The sequence below is a fragment of the Mesoplodon mirus genome (genome assembly GCF_964341445.2).
Source record: "Mesoplodon mirus genome assembly, chromosome: 8".
Lineage (NCBI taxonomy): Eukaryota > Metazoa > Chordata > Mammalia > Artiodactyla > Ziphiidae > Mesoplodon > Mesoplodon mirus.
In genome coordinates this window covers 16,975,656-16,995,751 of record NC_138984.1, presented here as the reverse complement: position 1 = coordinate 16,995,751, position 20,096 = coordinate 16,975,656, and the positions used below count along the sequence as shown (strand labels likewise).

The following is a 20,096-nucleotide window of genomic DNA, read 5'->3' as shown; positions in this document are numbered from 1 at the left end:
CGATAATATCAACAAAATAGTGGAGCAAAGCGTGACAGGGCCCAGCGCGCACCCCACTTTTACTAAAATACTGACTTCCCTGATCAAGTCGATGGATTTGATTGATGGGGCTCACTGTTCCAAAACTAATTAGCAAAAGGTAAGTAATTTATTCAGCTAAAGTGCAGATTAAAGAAGATAAAGCAATGTAATAACTAGCATAGCTCCAGGAGGACACTTTCCAGCGTTTAATGGCATCACCTATGAAGATTCATCGAAGCTATTCTTCTTTTTCCCCTTCCTTAAGCTGTCACGGTTCTTGCACCAAATGATGGCTAAACGTTCTTCATGAGCAACATCTTGACATGGGTGGGATTGAACCACACGAGTGCACACAGGTTGTTTAGAAATGTTCCCGCAGTACCATCTGCCAACTAATGGTAGGAATTTACATGACTTTATCAGAGCCAATTTAGGCTAACATTTAAGTGTATTCATTCTTATGTGACCATAATATTACAATTAGGACACCAGGGAAGATAGAGTCTGAATGGTGACGGTTTTAGCATTATGGGAACAGTTTCAGCTCCAAAGTGGAAAATCGTAACCTTCCAAAGAAGATAAAACTAACTTGCAAGGTCTGACTTTATAGCATGTGTTAGATTGTACATCAAATCACACATCACACATGGTACCAACATCATGAAGAAGACTCCTGAAGCTCTGGTTTGCTACAATTGTCAATGCTAATTTTTTTTTTTTTTTTCGTGGTACGAGGGCCTCTCATTGTTGTGGCCTCTCCCGTTAGGGAGCACAGGCTCCGGATGCGCAGGCTCAGCGGCCATGGCTAACGGGCCCAGCTGCTCCGCGGTATGTGGGATCTTCCCAGACCGGGGCACGAACCCGCATCCCCTGCATCGGCAGGCAGACTCTCAACCAGTGCACCACCAGGGAAGCCCATCAATGTTAACTTTTGATGTAGGTCAATGTTTTCAGTCCAGAAGACATTAAAATAATCTATCTAGGCCAGTACTGGAAGTCAGGAGAGATGGACTCCTGTCCTGATTAGGCAACTAACTAGCTGTGTGACCTTGGTGCAGTTAACTGTTTCACCTCCTGTCCAGGCCTCAAGTTCCTAATATACAAGATGCCAGTAGTTTCCTACCTTGAGCCGTATGTGTACCTCCTTCACAAATTTTGCAATAGTCATTTCATTTTTTTCTTAAAATCAATTAATTCACTTCTTTAATTCAAGTAAAAGGGGTACTTTATAACCCTAACATAAATGGAAACCCGGCAGCACCAGAGATCATCAGAAGGTCAGTAGAAATGCCACCTATGGCTGGTTATCAGGCAGTACTTGTCTCTGGTCACCAAACTGTCCTTTAGAAAAGAGGAACTCATCTTGCATTCTAGTTCTTTCTTAAAAGCGTTTCTCATACATACTGAACAATAAAATACTATTTGGGGAAGACACACTGGCCTAAAGCAACCTGAATTAATACTATTTAGGATGCTTGGAGGTAAACTGATAAAATCATTAATATAAAAGGGGGAGGTAGTTGTCAGAAGAATTTAACATAGTTGATCACTAAGTTCATTAGTCCTGAGGTTATGACCTTATCATTGCATTTTATGATGTCATTGTTAATGGTCAAAAATCACTTTTAAAAGCAATAAAGTGGTTACACTGGAGATCACAAATGTGAACCTACAGGAGTATAAGGAAATGGTGCCATGTTGCCAACAGAATGTGCTTATGCAGTTTAGGAAGACTTCTAGAGACAGCATTACATAAATACAAGAAATGCTGCACCTTAAACCACCCAGATGGCTGGTACAATTACATTCTCTGAAAAGCTGAGAGAATCCTTAAATTATAACGTATGTGATAAGTGACACAGGAAGACACTGATCAAAGATGCTTATAAAAAATGTAAGTTAATTTCCTCAACATAATGTGGATGGAAAAAACATACAATAAATCTAAGTCAATGTATTCTGTATATTATTTTAAATATATAAATAAAATTTATAAATTTAGGAATTTCATTCTTTCACTGAGATCCCCAAATGTTTACAATTCCAAGTTGGACAAAAGAAAAAAAGTAGATCTTCTCATTGGAAAAATTAAAGATCACTCTGACTTGCTTAAAGCTCATACTTCTCCATATAAAGTAAATATAATAAAATAAACAATTGCTGTAAAAAAAAAAAAACCAATCCAGCAAGATACTAGCTGTGAGCCTGAGGCCATTTCCTCTTTCTTAAATGACAAATTAGCAAACAGATTTGCCTTTGAAGTAATCGGAAGGACTGAAACTTTTCTCACTGTGTGGATCTCTGCCCATCTACCTCTTAAAACAATCTCCCATGTCATCAGCAGTGTGGGGAATCACCCTATAAGGGGTCCGTCCCTCGCATCCATTCTGCCGTCAACTATCCATGGCTCTATGAGGCAAGAAGCAGCCCCATCATTTTCCAGGCTAGGATGTTTCATCTGTTGCTTTCCCAGATGGCTGGCTGCAGGGTGGTGAGATGATTTTAGGGGTACCATTTACCATCTTTCATTTGTACTCTCACTAAAAGCATGGACCAGACTTTTGTCTGCACTACCTGTCTCTTCTCTTCTCACCTGTTCTTGTCCCATTTAAACATCTGCGGTCCGTTACGACAGAGCACACAGCCTACTTGTGGAGAAGAATCAGCTGAGTGTGCACTGGCCGCGCAAAGCCTGTCAGCTACCTGGCTCCAGGCAGCCTTTCCATGACAGCTTTATGTCTGACACTAAAGAAGAATCAATAGGAGGCCAAGGGGTTGACATTTCATTTTCTAAGAAGTGATCCATTGAGGACCAATCACCAAGCAGTGTTTATCAGCCTTGGGAAGTAACATTTTTTTTTTTAACGGGGGAGAAGGGACAAGATCATGGCTGGGTAACTTGACAGGCTCAGTTCTCTAAGGTGGGGACTCATAATTGGAAATCCGATCAATCCTGCCTTATATAATAAAGTGATCAATAAAAGCAGAAAGGAAATTAAGTCATCAAGCTTGCGATGCTATTTTCTATAGCTACACCTTTTAATAAACTTGTCTTCCTGTATTACATTTTCATCTGCTTTTCTTTTTTTTTCTTTTGTCAAAGAAGAACATCTGAATAAAAACTTATAACGAGATGACTTATTTCTAATTACTCCTGTCTGACTGCTATATTTAGGATAACTTAAAATACAAAAAACAAACAAAAAAAGTAACTCTAAAGGAAAGCCAGACTACAACTAGAGAATGCCTCCAACCAATATCTTGGTTGAGATTCGAGACGAGACCCACTTTCTGTAAACAAGTGTTCTCTCAAATGGTTCTGAACATTCTGGGGTGCTGGATTTCAGTCAAATATTTTTTGCAGTGGCAGTTATTAATAATTTTTTCCTTAGTTTTAAACTTTTAAACAACTTTATTTTCTGATGACACAAGTTGTTTATATACACTGTAAAAATTTCAAATGTAGAAATACGTAATAATGAAAGCAAAAGCCCATGTAAATCTATACACTCCTCATCCCACTCCCTCCTCCTGGCTATCAGATGGATATAGATTAATGCCTATAGTTCCCATGTGTTTATGAGCCTGGCATGTGTACATGCACAAAGTCAAACGGCAATGAATAAGAAAGAGGTCCATCTTGATTGACTTCCAAAATCAAAAGCCAGGAAAGGAAAGAACTCTGGGAATTCAGATTCTGTTCAGGCCAAGTTGAAGTTTCCAAAGCCTGAGCTGTGCTATTATATAGGGTACAGTGGGCATGTCTAGATGTATGTTTGTGTGTGTGTATTACAGCAACAGGGATGAGTGTTTGTGGTGGGTTTAACTCCTTCAAGACGAAATTCACTGCTCTAATCCAACAGACTTTGAACCAAAAAGAACAAACACGATGGCAAATGTAGGTGCCCACACACAATAAGGAGTTGTGCTGTACTGTGTGATAGAGATCATGATTGATCTCTATATACCAGGACATTCTGGAGAGTGAGAGTAGAGACATGATATTAATAAATACGGGTGACAACTGAAACCATCCAGGCAAACTAAGATATATGGTCATCATCTTAATTATAATGTACCACAAAGTGAGAGAAAATCATGGTGGCTTGCCCAGGTCAGTGGAAATAGCCAGAGGCTATGCTGTGACATCAATGAGCTCACCAACTGATGAGCCAGGAAAAGACAGTGCAACAGACAGTGGCTTGAGATCCAAGCACGGCTATTGGGGGTCCAGTAACAGATCTACCACTAAAGCAATATAGTGACTCCAGACAAGGACTATACCTTTCTGAGTATCAGTTTCCTCTTCTATGACATGAAAAGATTTATATTTAAGAGGATCATTTTGACATCCCCAGGTTCTGCTTTTTTCTTAAAAGCCCCACCTTGTAAAACAGTTGATGGCATGGGGGGTGGGGGTGGGGGGTAAAGGTTGGAGAAGGGGATGATTCTCACACGTGAGACAAAGAGGACCTAGATGTGGACACACATTGAAGATGAGCAGCTGTCCCCTCAAACCCCCTCCCCACCCATTCTTCTGGAAGCTCCAGGCAGTGTTAATAATTGATGGAGGCAATGATAATAAGAAAAACTGGATCAAAAGAATATGCTGTCAAGCTCAGGGGTTGGCAAAGTATGGCCCTCAGCCAAATCCAGCTCACCACCTGTTTTTGTAAATAAAGTTTTATTGTAACACACACACACAAAAGAATATGCTGTCAAGCTCTTTCTATGTCTCTCTTTTCTAGACTGTTTTTTAAGTATCAAGTCAGAGCGTAAACTCTCATAGAATAAGTAATTGCTGTTTTAGATCCATTTCCAAGCACAATGCCATGCCCATGAAGTGCTCAAAGGATACTCTCTGGAAATGTTGATGGTTTTTCCTAAGGGAAAATGGAATGCCCACTTCCTTGCTTTGGTTACTGTCATTATGAACCAATATCATGTTGAAGTACTCTCTGTGTGACAGATTATCTACTTTGCCTATCAAAACTCTCCTGTCAATAACTCTTAGAGGCAGATATTTTATTATCCCTATTTTACAAAAAGGAAACAATGACTCAAAGAGGTGAAGTAACACAGTTGACAAATAGCAGAGCTCAAATTTGAGGTCTGTTTTATATGGCTTTTTTTTTTTTTGGCCTTTGGCAGTCAGTTCAGGCTTAAGAGAGGTATAAATGTAACACCTTACAGCCTAGAGTATCTAGAAAGTTCCCAATGGCCTGCTTTTCAGCTTAGTTTCCTGCAATCAGTTGGGTCTTTCCAGGACTCTCAGTGGTAAGGGCTGCCACCAGGGTCCAGCCGGAAGCACTAGCAGCGGGGGTGGGAAGATCAAAGCAAAGAGGAGGGAGTTTGTCCTGCAAATGCCATGTTTATGATGCTAATCAAAAGCCTCAGCTTTGTGTGGAGGAGACAAAAAGCTCCCTCACAAAAACTGGGAAGGGGGTCAGGGGCAGTGAGTGGCTTAAGTGCTTACCTCCTGCTGATGACAAAAGCGGCGATGAGAATAACCACTAGCACCACGCTGCCGGAGACGGAGACCAGCAGGACGGTGGAGTTGGCCCCGTCTCCAATGATCCGGGAAGGCACTGGCAAAGACAGTTACACAAGGATCACCTTGGGCAAGGTCCTAAGAGCTACAGCTTCTGACTGTCACAAGTTTCAACTCTCTGAAGCCATTTGAAATGCTCACAGCCTATTTTGCTCTACGTTAAGTATTCACACAACAGCATCTTCTAAGACAGTCTTAATGAGACAAAGACATTCTTTTTTATAATTGTATGAAGAACTCCAACCAGAAGACTCTTATTAAATCCTATGGTAAACATTTCTACTCATTGCTTTTTCTTCTTTTCTTTTCCAGTCTCAGCCCAAACTCTTACTTAAGGATCTGATGAATTCCTTAGTGAGATAAACACCTGGAAATTTCCAAAAGGACAAGAAGTTTTGAATGACCCCTCCACTGCATCCTCACACCCCATCTATAAAAAACCTGTCTATGATTGCCCAGCTCAAAAGCCACTTCCTCCTTGAAGACTTCCAGGATAATCGCAAAGGATGTCAAACCCCTTCAGATTTTATTCTAGAGTACTTTCTTTCTTTTTTTCATTCATATTCTATTTAATAATTTGTGAATAAAATTACTTTCTAGAACTAACGTAGAAAATTCTGCCCCACCAGCTCCTTATCCAGTAGGCTCAATTTTGGTTTGTTAATTATGGAGGGGGGATGTCTTATGTAAATTGCTTATTCATAGGTATGCCCTCTATTAACATTTTGATTCAATCATCCAGTTGGTCCAGCTCACAATGTTAAAAGATTGATGTAGTTGTCTAGAGGGGCTTTTAAAAAAACTGATCTGACTTGATTTGAACAGATTCCTAGAAATAAATAGGAGAGAAAAAAAAAATTGGTACCTTCTCTAATCTTCCCAGGGAGAAAACTCCTTAGCTTAATGTAAGATAGTTATGCAACTGTCCATTAGTCAGTTTGGCAATCCCAGTTTTCATGGTTTTTGGAAGGCTCAACACAGGAGAAAGATAGACATTTTTCAATCATATGAAAAGACAGATCAGATACCGTTATGAAAAATGTTTTTCTCTAAATAGCAAGAGGTGTGCTAAGTTACAGACACTGGCTATCTAGTTTCAAGCAATAGTCTTTGCAACAAAATGTTTGCCTAACCAAAAATGTGTATAGCTTCTTAGTTCACCATAATGGGATTTGCCCTGGATTGTACAAAGAATCTCAGAACTCGTTACCTGTGTTGGTTGTGACCTCCAGGGGCTCGCTGAAATCTCCATAGCCAGCTGCTGTCCTGGCTCGGACATGGAAAACATAGGAAGTCAGAGGGTTCAGGCCTTTGATATCCGTGTTCCTGGCAGCCGTCCTAACAATCCGATAGCTTCGTTCATTCTGATCCTACATTACGAGAGGATAAAATTAAGGAAGGTGGCAAAATAAATCTCCCACTTACTCCCATACAGTATTAAAGCAGCCAAGCCAGTCCACTCAGAGGTTGAAAGTAAATGGAGATTGATAAACTCTAAACACTATATTCAGTTCAATGTTACAAGTACTATTGTTACTTAGATGTTGAAAGAAATGTGGAATTCAGGTATGATCGCTATTGACACTGACCATATCCAGATCTTTACCCATAATCTTTTTTTGAAAAGAACATTAGATGATGGTTGATGGCTTTTCTCACTCCACACCCAGCAATTTCACAGAAATAACTACTGCAAGAAGGTTCCTTTTCTTTTTCTATTTTCCATTCTAGAAAATGTCAAAAATGTTATAATCTGGTTTCAAAAAAAAAAAAAATCCTGTCCCCTTTCTGCTTTTAATAAGGAAGCCAACAAGTGATTACCTTTAAAAAGAAAGAGAAGATAATTGTTCATTTTCTAGACAACCTTGAATGCAAATAGCTCTCTTCAGAATGCTGTCCTTTAAGAGGCAAGTTATTTGTAAAAAATAATGTCTTTCTATAACTTTAAGAGGCTGAAGAATGTAATTTTCTTTCCTTGATTTTCTATTAAAAGTCATGAAAATCCACACCTTGATTCTGAATAGCAGTGATCTAGTTAAACAGATCATTATTTCAACTTTTATGAGTCACTGTTCCTGATAGAAGGTTTATAGATAAGACATTCTTAGCTTAGCTATCTTGATTTGCAGGACTAGAAAGAAAACATATAGTTATATTAGAACATAATGTATTTTTTCTCTTTTTTAAGATTAGCAACTTAATACATAAAATTCATAATTGGATTTGATTGGGAAGCAAAATGCATTTGGTTTTGAGATTTACTAGTGTTCCAGGACTTATAACTGACCAAAACTATAGAGAGAAAGAAAGGAAGGAAGGAGGGAAGCAAAGAGGGGTTGGGAGGAAGAAAGGAGAAGAACCTTGTTTATTCAAGTAATACCTTCTCATAATACTTGACTTCATACTCCAAGATCACCCCATTGGGCCGGTCTGGTTCCAGCCAAGCCAGAGCAACACTGTATCTTGTAACTTCTTTAGCCTGGACCAAAGCAATGGATGAGGGTGCTAGTGGGAAAAAAAAAAAAAAAGATATCTTACTTTAGGGGGAAAAATTGGTGGCATCAGTCAATAATATCATCTTATTTTAGAAAACTGTGAAGGATTGTCTTGTCTTCTGCCAGATCCCCGTTTTCCTCTTCCCTAGTACAAAAGCATACCATTTTATGGTTCTTTCCAATATTTTTTTGTATATGGTTTGTCTTAAATAGACAGTCTCTGAAGTAGTCTGGTAAGTCCATGGGCCTTACAGTATCACCTCTATAGCACCTGCAGCCATTCCTCAGAAAGGCCGTAGGTATAGAGGATGCTATCTGCTTGTTTGTTTTTTTGCAAGCCATGAAAACCTTTGGAAAATCTCCTCTTAAGCTCAGAGCAACTGCATCTCATCCTACCTCCAAAGAATTGAGTGTCGTGTTATTGGTCTTTAATTTTAGACGAGAGACTTTGCAACTCTTCCAAAGGTACTGTAGGGAATGCCAGAAGGCAAACAATTTACATACTTTCCAATATAAATAAAAGTATTGCTTAATTACAGTAAGAGTTTACAGTTTGAACACAACCAGGCAAATAATGAAGAGCACAAATAAAGCCATGATAGTCTCTCTGGACATATATGGCATTTTGCAACTCTTTTACAAGAGTTGAAATATTGCTTTTGCCTGCTGAGTAGCAAACCTTCTTCTTTCCACTGAGAAAGACACAAAAGCCGTCCTCCACCGGCTGTATTATCAGGGTTGGGGAGCAGAAACTTTTATCAACCCAGGCTACCTAACCCTTGCTTCTCCACTGTGGTGGTCGCATCTCCAGCCACCCGTTATCAAGCTCTGCGGTGACCAACAATGGCACAAATGTGCCATCTCCAGGAAGAAGAGGGAGCGTTCACGAAATCTGTGATCTTATCTAACCAAGCTGCTATAGAACCAGATATTAGAGGTTTTCCTTAATTGAATGTATATTTTTATTCATTCTCAAATTGTGAATATATATATGGAAACAAACGTCCAAAAGTGGCCACTGAGGAACAACAGAGTAGTGCTGGGTTATCCTCCTGCTCTTCCCCGACACACACAACTGCCAAATCCTAACTCAGAGGAAGAAAAAGAAAGTAAAATAAATTATCTGAAAATGGAATGGGACTTGCTGCAAACCCTCTGATCGCATCTGACAGGTATGCTGGTGGCAAGGGATGCAACCAGATACACCAAAGTTACGTCACACAAGGGAATCTTCCTGCTAAAGCTAATCCAGCAGAGAGCACCTCTTGGGGGGGACCATCTGACAGCCTGGCATCTCTGTTAGGGGTGCCTTGAGATGGTAACACACACGCACACACTCTTCCCTATTTCTCCTTCTCCTTTTCCCCCCACCCCCGCCCCCAAAGCTATTCCAGATTGGATCTCAGGCATAAACACAAGTGAAGTTTCGATACCGTAAACACATACATCCTCCATCAAAGGCAACCCCAATGTTAGTAATAGCAAACTGAGTGAACAGAGAGACACGCAGCAGACATATGAAAGACACTGAACACCTGAGGATAATGAGAACCGGAAATGTGCTCATTCGCTGTGTTAAGGCTCCCCTGCAGCCTCCCACATTTTCTCTCTCTCTTTCTTTATTGGTTGACACAGAGCCATTGTCCAGCACAATGCAAGCAGTGACTTTCTTAAACATAGAGGGAGCAAGGAGGCGAGGAAGGTTGCCTGGCTGTGAAAAGCCATTTCACTCCAGTTAATAAATATACGGCCTAACAGAGCACTTTAGCATCCAATCCATAAAAAGGGGCTCTCCCAACTCTCATGTTCAGGATTGGGAAATGAAGTAGAAAAGTGAGGCCGTTAGAAAGAAAGCAGGAGGGAGGAAAATCATAAAGTTCTAAAATGAAATGACGCTCAGAAATGTTCTGGATCAGATCCTGATCAGACAGATTTCTCGGGAAAGAATTGTCTGGCTGCCCTTGGAGTGAGCGCACTGATGAACTAAGACGGTTTCTCTCTGGTTGGGTTATCCCTAAATTATTGCATGTGGGAAGTGAACCTGATTCCCACTTCAGGAGCTGGAGCGGCAGTGCTCCTGTGGCCGTTCAAAGGGCATATGAGCTCCACCGAGGGCTCACAAAATCTCAGACAGGCAGTTAACAATATCATTGTGGTAACTAATTGGATATTCCTAATGCAGCCCTACTTGGAAAATTCATAGGCACGAACATAAAAATAAACCGAGAGCATATGCTTACTCAGCTGTTATAAAAATGGAGGAAAATGAGATTAAAGAGGAAAGGAGAATAAATCATTGTAATTTATAAAAAGTATGATGCTGTGTGGCTGTAAAGTCTGAATTCTTTCCAAACAGCTCTTTTTCAGAAGAGCATTTTTATCAGGTCATAGTGACAGAAGCAACCCAAGACAAAGTGAGATTGAGAATCAGACCTAAAACTGGGACGCACGTTAGTCAATAGGTCAGTTATTCCTCCCCCTGGAGAAGAGCTTCTTAACTTCTTTGGCAAGAAAAGCACTAGTTTGGGAAAAACTGGGCTTTGCCACACTGCCACTTTGGCGAGAAGATGCCCTCCATGTTACAAGCCGCATAAGGGTTCTTTCCTCACCTTTCCTACCCTGCTTCCAATACAGCCTCCAACTCTACATTTAGAAGCCATCGCCATGCCTTGTGTGCCTTGCCTGTGGCTCATTTCGCTAGAGGAGGCATTTGGCAATGGCATTTCTCAATCATTTCCCTCCCCCAGTGGTTCCCAAGCATCAGTCTTCTCATGCCACCCAAGTAATTGCTGCCACATCCCTCTGCAACTTGGACTATGATTTAAATAACAATTTTCTGAAGATGACATACTTTATTTCTCGAAAGAAAACTTCCCTCTAGAGTTATCACGTGCAATGAATGGCAGGTAACCATACAAATAAAATTAATATATACTTTAAAGAATATGTAATAATAGTATAATTAATACAATGTAAAAAAATACATAAATGCTCTTGCCTCTCTAGGCTTTGCCAAAAAAAGAGATTAGCCAGTGTTAGAGAAGCATTAAGGATAATCCTGACACCAATTTGAGATTCTGACCTTAGAGAAATCAGAAGTGAGAGAGAATGGAAAAGGAACTAACTTTCACACAGAGCAACTCAGTATTACATAACGTCCCATCTGGGTCTCCCCTAAAATCATCTCTGACGCCAGCACTGGTATGTTTCCACACTTTGGTAAACACGGCCAAACCCTACTCTGTTTAGAAGTGTTTTGGATCCTGAGTCCCAGTACCTCAGGGCTCTGCCCTTTGCCAACAGAATTAGAAGAGGAGATAAAAGACTAATAAAGTAACAGATTGAACACTCGTCGCAGATACGTGGTTTAATAGGAGCTTTGACAAATCAGTGCCTTAGTTCAAAAGAAGGCTTCTCATCATACCGGGAATTTTGGTCCACATAAAAAGACCAAGCAGGGCTTCCCTGGTGGCGCAGTGGTTGAGAGTCCGCCTGCCGATGCAGGGGACGCGGGTTTGTGCCCCGGTCCAGGAGGATCCCACGTGCCGCGGAGCGGCTGGGCCCGTGAGCCATGGCCGCTGGGCCTGCGCGTCCGGAGCCTGTGCTCCGCAATGGGAGAGGCCACAACAGTGAGAGGCCCACGTACTGCAAAAAAAAAAAAAGACCAAGCAGAAGAAAGGTCCTGCTTGCCTCCCAGTTTACATTCCCAAACCTTATGGAGACTTGGCTCTTCCTCCGTACTGACTCATCCACTAACCACAAACTTAATGAGCACCAATGGAACACGGCTAAGATGGAAACGGGCAAACAAAGCTAAATTAAATACAATCTTTGGTATCCAATTAAGTGCCATCTTATCCTTTAGCCTCTTAACTGAAAAAAAAAAAAAGACAGAGAATTTTTTAATAGTCTTACAGAGAAGACACTCTTCAGTGTCAACCCAGAGAATCCATTTTCTAGAACCCAAGAAACAGTTCCTGCTAACCTTCTTATCCAAGTTTCATCATGGCAATAGGGAGAAGAGGCTTCCTCATTACACTGTGTCTTCAGACACATAATACACCTGCAGAAGAGTGAGAGAAGCTGGGAGGAAGCTGAGGGTTGATGTAGGTATGCTCATTGTAGGAAAAAGGCACATCTTAGACTGAAAGGCATTCCTCCCTACCCACAGACTTACTTCGTAAAAGAGATGTTTGCTTTAAGGAAACTTTTGTGTCCCTGGACATAAGCAGGCTGCCTTAAATGGCTAGAATTTTGACATAACACACAACCAGAAGAGCTGGTCGTGCTAGTTGACAGCAGTGTGGTTAGAGAATCCTGACGGATGGATGCAAAAATCACAAAGGCAAGAACTCCTAAAGGGTAGTTTCTAAAGAAAGATTTGTGATTTAATTCAAATCAGCCCTTAATTTTCAATTTTTTAGAGAATTTTCAATGTCCATTTTCTTGTCCTGAGATGCAGATGTCTGAGACCACCTTTTCCTATTACTCTCAAGGGGATTTCAGTAGTTTTGAATCCAAAACATGGCCTCCATTTCCTCTTCTTTTTACTTACAAATCATGCTGACACATCAATCATCATTCAATCATTCTACAAATGTCCTTTAAGCCTTTGCTTGAGGAACTTAAAGTAGAGCTAAACAGGCATTTATGTTTTAAAACTTAGACAGTACTTGACTAAACAGACAGTAACTGGGATAAGAAGCCAGAATGTAGAGGAGTGCATTGTGGATTACAGAAAGAACCAACCATGGAGGATTGGGACTAAGGTTGGGGAAGTGTGGTCCAGATTGATTTGTTGGGGCAAACAAGAAGCAGAAAGGGGAGAGGATGGCTGATCACAGCTGCACTGCTGCACATGTGACTGGAAAGTTCAGGAAATCACTAGCACCTTGGTTCTGTGAGGGCAGAGGGCTCATCTAGGACACATGAAATGAGGTAAAGATGAAAAAGCATCCTGATCCACGTGGAGTAGTCTTCATTTTACTAATTTGATGGGAAAAATCAATGAATTTGAAAAGGATTTTGGATAAGAATCCAGGTTTGAAATTTACTAGCTGCCATCTTGGACAAGTTACTCAGGTTTCCTTGCCTCCATTCTCCCATCTGTAAAACACCTTCCTTTCAGATACAAGCATGTAGGCTATTAGAATGCACAACCTATAAGCACAAGACTTATCTCTATATGCCCGCTATTCAAGATCTTGTATGGCATACAGTGGGTGCTCAATAAATTTGTCAAATGAATAAAGGTGAACTAAATGTTTAAATAGACCTAAAAAAACTCTTTGTAGTCAGCACAATGTTTTCTAAATATAAAGTATCAGAAGTAAGTCACCTCTAAAACAACTTTATATCTGCACCTGTTTCAGATGACCTTTTGTGGATTTGGTGTTGCTATTTAGGTTAACTACGATATTGACAATCAGGGGTGAAGCAAATGACAATTCTAATTTTAAATGGAGTCTCTGTTTCCTAAGGGTTTTTTGGCGCTTCTGAACTTTTGTCGAACACACAGGCTGTAAAATGTCATTCAAAAGTAAGTTAACATTAAAACTAGTTTTCACTGCACCTGTTACAGACAGCATTTTGAGAAACTGCTCTTTCCCTGGATGAGGGCGTTGACAATATGTTCGGTATTTCTCCTCTGTGTCTGGAGGGCATATGCAAATAGTTTTCCGGACTTCCTAACTACAAAGGTGAGTGGTGTTGAGATTCCCTTCAAGTTAGAATCCTAAATCCAGAAAGAGCCCCAAGCAGCCCCCTAGTTTGACAAGACCAGAGTTATCTCTAAAGACTCACTAGTGTAAGCAAAGTCACCACCAGGGGCAGCCCTTAGTACAGCATATATCCTTGAAATCCCACAGAAAGGACATCATTGTTGAAGTGTCTGGGTAACCAAGTAGAGTGCCCCCTGCAGTCAGGGTAGGGACAGCAAGATTAAGCGTGTGAAACAGACAAGTAAAATGGTAGGAAAATATAACTTTTTAAAGATGGAGCAAAAACTCAAGAGGATAAAAGGAAACTTTTACCGAAGCTTGAGGCTGAATGATCTGAGCTTTCCACTAGGAAGCCAAGATAAATTCTCTCCCCATCAAATAATTCTGTATTCAAAATAATACGTACCCTTGAGAAACTGAGAATGCTTTCCCCGTAGAATCCGCATTGGCTATGTACCTGTGATTACTTTTGGTTTGAGAGCAGACCACAGAGCATCCAGAAGGCACAGGTGGGTTTTATCTCTATGTGTGTTTTGGATAAACAGAAATAGCATAGATTCGGGGCTCCATCTCGACTTTCTAACAGTCGTGCGTCTCACAATGAAGAATTACAGGAGGTGCTTTGATGTCAAACAGAGGTGGTTCCTTTTAGGAAAATGGTAAATTTCACCTTCTTTGGTTCAAAGCTCAGCAGTTCTAACCACTCCCCACCGATGTGAATGCTGCAATTTTCTTTTATTCACTTCCTCAATGACTTGCCATCAAACACCTACAAGTCATTTTACTGCAGCAGTTTGGTCCTTGTGACACCCAATAGGATGAAGAGAAAAAGAGACATGGAGAAAAGAAAGGGAGGAAGGAGTCACTATAGTCCTTCACTTGTGGGCTGTAAAACTGTCTTCTTGGGTCCTGCATCACAAGCATTGAATTATAAAGAGTTTGGGGGACCTTGGGTGGGGAACACAGATGAAAAAGACCCACTGCATTTCATTACTGGCTCAAATTAGCGGGGAGAAAGGAATAAGGCAGGAAATAAACAGATGCAACAAAAGGTCTCCAGCCTGTGGACAAGGAAGAGTGAAAATGGCCCTTTATGGACCTTAAGAAACCTAAAGCCAAGGATGCCAGTGGTTCTCAAACCCATCGTTTGAAGGGAAGACGACTTTAACCTCAGCAGAGTTTTGTTTCCCTCCCCAGGATCTGAATTGAAAGAGGTGATGTTTACTTAAGGGGTCTTTCCCTGATAGGAAAAATAAACCCACAGTTTATACATAGCTCTACTTAATGCAAATAGCATATTTAGATTGAATTATTTGGAGCTTAAGATGGTCTTTGTTCCCTCTTTCTTTCTCATTTCAACGCCACGGCTCTGATTTGCTCTTTATCAAAGGTTGGTGCATTTTAAAATGCTGTCAAGCATCAAAATTAAATGCTTCAGAGCACTAATGATATCCTTGTGATTAAGGGTTTTGCCATCGCAGAGATGCTAAGAACTCGGGTGCTAATATTAATTGCTGTCTTCCACATCCCACCAAAGGGAGGACAGGATTCTTCCTCTGAGCTTTGTACTTCCTATGGCACCAAACACCACTGAGCAACTTTTATTTTTTACTATGATATTGCAGTAGTTCATAGCACTCAACAGTGCACAGAGTGCTTTCCTAGATGCACGATCTTGTTTGCACTACATTCAATCAATCAGCTGGATTAGCCCTCTGCTAATCCTTAGATAAAAATCATTAAAAGACTCAATCCCTATCCACCCTCCCTGAATACATCACTGATGTTGTAAGAACTCAGCTCTGCACCCCATAGCTTTTAGCTGCTGGACCATTAATAAGTACCGAAGCATATTTTCTCATAGTCAAGAAGTGAAATTGTTTTTAAAACAAACAGACAAAAGGTATGGAAAAACCTGATTATTCTCAAATTGATATGGAATTATTTTCCTATTCAACAAGAGACGTGGAGCCAAATTCTCAACTAAAGTCTTCAGGAGACTGAATTAAATGAAGTTCATTTATATTTAAATATGGAAATATTAATATTAAGCTTATACTTAAAATGTATGAGGGATGCACTTTGTTTCCCATAAAATGATTTCCAAGGTCAGTACATACAGAATCTATTTTAAACAAATATTGTAACATAAAGCAGGGTACAGTAACATTTACCAAAAGATACAACAGACCTGTGCTTCCAGTGAGGGACAGAATCTGATCTGGGGACATTAATGGTGCTTTAACTAAGTGATCCAAGAGCAAGACTTTACAAGCGTTTAACTCAGACTCTTATTTCTGCAGAGAAATGGGTGGCAGATTATCTCAGGCAAATTCTTTACAGAGAGCTATCACCCACATTTTAAATAAAGGAATATGATGCAATTCTTAGCCTTTACATTAAGTGTTTGCATACAGAAGGTGAAGGTCTTGGGATAGGCCTCTGTGGCTAACTGCCCCAAAATGGGAGTTCCCTTCCCATAAATGTTTCTGGGATGGAGCTGCTTAGACAAGGTCTACATTTCCTAGATCTCTTCACATGTAGAATGGTTCACATCCCTGAGTTCTGGGTGTGGGTTGGAGTAGTGAATCCCCTTCTAGATCTATCACATAAATAGCTCCCTTGGGACTCTCCATCCTCTCTAACCCACAATCTGCCAGCTCCATGTTGGTGCTCAGGTCCATCTTGGAAGCTCCCCATAGACCCTCCCCCCCTTCACCACCAAGTGGATGGGACTTGAGCAGGAAACAATTTTCTATCATGTTAACCTGCTAACTGACATTTGGGGTGACAGCAGCCCATTCAGGTAAAGTGGAGCCATTCAGGGAAAAAAGGGGCATCTTCATCTACAGATGGTCCGAGACTTAGGGTGACTGTGGTTCGACTTGCTATTTTTCGACTTTATGATAGCGTGAAAACAATGCGCATTCAGTCGAAACCGTACTTCGAATTTTGGATTTTGATCTTTTCCCGGGCTAGCAGATGTACTCAGAAAATCGTTCTGATTTTCACTTTCAGTATTCAATAAATTCAACACTTTATTATAAAATAGGCTTTGTGTTAGATGATCTCTGCCCAACCTAAGTGTTCTGAGCACATCTGAGGTGGGCGAGGCTAAGCTATGATGTTTGATGGGTTAGGTGTATTTAGTGTATTTTCAACTTACAATGAAGTTATTGGGGAGTAACCCCATTATAAGCAGAGGAAGAGCTGCAATAACATCTTCATACAATAACTAACTAAAATGAAGTGTAGGAGTACCGTGGCCTGCAGAAGATTGAGCTGCACTTGAAAGCTGCCTGAATGGTCTCCCTCTTGGAAGCTCCAGCTCCTGGGCACCCACAGCAAGTGGAGAGCCACTAGTTTGTGAGACACTGGCCGAGTGCTGCCCTGGGCGGTCAAAAATGCCAGGAACAGACTGTGCAGCTTTGCAGGGACACAAGACACAAGCACAGACCCAGATCTTCTAACAGTGACTGAATTCCGCAGAATCACGAAATGTTGGGCAGAAAGATTCAGCTGAGCTTGCTTTAGTGGGAAATGGGAAAAGACAGCAGTGTTCTCAAAATGGCTTGGTTTAGTTTTGTTTTTAGAAAAGAGTTAGCCTTCGTTGAATAGCTGACAGCTCATGCAGGTAAAGACTTGGGCCACGTGAATCAGAGCTAAACAGAGAAGAATGGGCAAATGAGCAAAAATATGCTTTGGGCCTCCTCTGCAAGGCACTTTCACACACTTAACATCATTTAATCCTTGCAACTCTCTTAAGTCCACAGTTATCATTATTAGCACCTTTGATTTTCTATTTGGAATCTCCTGCAGCACAAGGAAATGAAATGATTTGATCAAAGCTATAAAATGAGATTTTTAAACCCAAGTCTGCCTGACTCAAAAGTATGTGATCCTCTCTCCATATCACATGTCTGTAAACACACACACTCAACCAGTGTTTATGAAGTAACTAGTAAGTGCCAAGCACTGTTTTCAATCTCTTGCATGGATTAATTCATATAATCCTCACAAATACCCTCTCAGGCAATGTACTATTATTATTTCCATTTTATAGATTAGAAAAATAAGGTAAAGAAAGTTTGAACAACTTGCCCCAAGTTATAGCTTGTAAGTGATGAATTCAAAGGTCAGGTCCTAGAGCCCACATTTTCAACCACTGATCTATAAAAACCTCTAGTCTCTCCCCTTCTTTCACTGATAAGAAATTAGAGATTTGAAGGCTAAATGGCCTCTTCTTCCACAGCATCAGCTGCATCAGTAACAGAGCAAATGATAGGTCTGCTATATGTTAGGTTCAGGGCCATCTATGTACATTGTTGGTTGCCAGAAATCCAGAGATAAATTAGACATGATCCCCGTTAATAGACAAAGTGTAAAGCTTTGGCGATGAATCATCTCAGAACTACCTACAGAGCTAAGAAGAGAATCACCTAAAACTGAAAATTTAATTACAAAATAAAATAATAGTATTTGGAGTTAAGGAAGAAGTGGGGGGCAAAAGGCAGGCAGGCTTCTGGAAGGTTGGCAATGTTCTTCTATTCTTTGACCTGGTTGCTGGTCACAGAGATGTTTGCTTTGCGATAATTCATTGACAATACATTTGTCTTGTCTATTTTTCTGAATGTGTATATATTTTTCAATAAAAACGTTAAAGAACAAATAAAAGTGTTAGCTAAGAGTATAAAAGATGGAATATTAAAATTAATAATAGCAAGACCCATTCACAATTTTTAGTTGACCCTCTGGGGTAAAAAAAATCTGAAAGTGCCATGAAAGATGCAAATTTTTGCAAATTAGGGCTTTTATAACTATTTAATCGCTATATTTAATACCTGAGCCATACAGCAATTGCTGCTTTCCACAGTAAGGAAAATGCATTCTTTAAATGCCTGTTTTTCTTTTTAAAATAACTCTCTTGAATTAGCATTCCTACATGGATAGCCATTCCATTAGTGTAGAATTACAAGTGAGTGATGTCTCAATGTGAAACCAAGGCCACACCCCCCAGAATTAACTGGGAATGACTCAGGGGGAACCCGAGTGTCTCTGATGCAATACAAGTGTGTCTTCTGTTTCGTCTGAGAGCTGCTTGTTTTACTTTCTCTTTGCTTACTAAGAAATCTGTTGGCAGGTTCTGACAAGGATAGTCCAACACTTGCCAACAGAAACATGGCAGGATTCAGTGTGTATTTCCTGTTAAGTAAGAATGCCAGTTTGAGGCAAACAGGAAAACAAGTCTTTCCACTGGAAGGGGATTTTTAAGAATTTGTCTGAGCAAGACAACCTTTTTAAGATAAGAGAACAGGGTAAATCTAGCAACAACAGAAAAAAATTAAATAAATATTTTTCCTCTGAACGCCTCTAGGAAGATGAATCTTCTCATGGCGCCTCAGTATGTTGGAAAGTATCTTGTATAAACTCTTAGTTGAAATTGTTTTATGTGTCTTGCTTAGAATGAAGAGCCCTAGGCAATATAGCCCCCTCCATGACCAACAATGCCCTCTGAAATTAATCTGGAATATGAAGGATGGTGTCAAGGAAAAGTTTTCTCCTGTTGAGCAGAAATACAGCATAGAGAGCGGAAAAGGATTAGCTGCTGTGAACCAAGGCTTCTGTTCCTTTAGCTGTCAGCTCCACTGGAGAGCTTCAGGCATTCCAAATCTGGAAAATAAAAGCTGTGCTGTGGGCTTCAGGTTCTTTTGTTACTCAGACAGTTGCTAATCGTCCTGCTGTGTTAGGAACCAATGAGACAATGCTGTAACATTTAGCTTTCTGACATCCAAGGCATCTAGATCAGTCCCCAATTAAAGATGTATTAATCACAAAGACTCTAAAAGCCAGGATGATAGATGCACCCAGTAAATCTTTGCTCTTGCCTTTTACTTTCACACTCAGGTTTCTACATTTACAGGCAGAAATGCTTAAAAGCCTACTCTAGAAACTGACCAATAAAAAGCCTCGTCATTACTCTCTATCAGATGCTTGACGATTTCCTATGCCTGAAAAGCCTTTCAGAAAGAGGTAAGACATTGATCATTCTGCTAAAAGAGGCTGTCTGCTTCAATAAATAGATCCACTGAGGCTGTTTTCATCTTGACTTTTAAGTGTGATAACTAAATCAGGAGTATGGCTTTGCCGCTTGCTACAGGGATATCCAAATTGTCTGCGTAGTTTAAAAAAAAAAGCCCTTAGATAAACCTAGGAAAATTCAAGGAACAAAATATTAATAACGCTAATACTAATAATACTAATAATCTCCTCCAAGTCAGGCCAAGTCACCCTCAGGTCATGGCCCCAGTG

At 40.4% G+C, this 20,096-nt stretch overlaps 1 protein-coding gene across 2 annotated transcripts in view; it reads right to left on the bottom strand.

The window, feature by feature from the left end:
* EPHA4 (EPH receptor A4) overlaps positions 1-20,096 on the bottom strand; it is a gene marked incomplete at its 3' end in the record, with an annotated part of 146,724 nt that overhangs the window by 29,741 nt on the left and 96,887 nt on the right. For both annotated transcript variants that reach the window (XM_082631072.1, XM_082631073.1), the window contains exons 6-8: positions 7,953-8,077; positions 6,783-6,942; positions 5,498-5,609 (exon numbers count right to left, since the gene is read on the bottom strand). In XM_082631072.1, the coding sequence (XP_082487198.1) occupies positions 5,498-5,609; positions 6,783-6,942; positions 7,953-8,077 (397 nt within the window). The remainder of the gene's footprint in view (positions 1-5,497; positions 5,610-6,782; positions 6,943-7,952; positions 8,078-20,096) is intronic.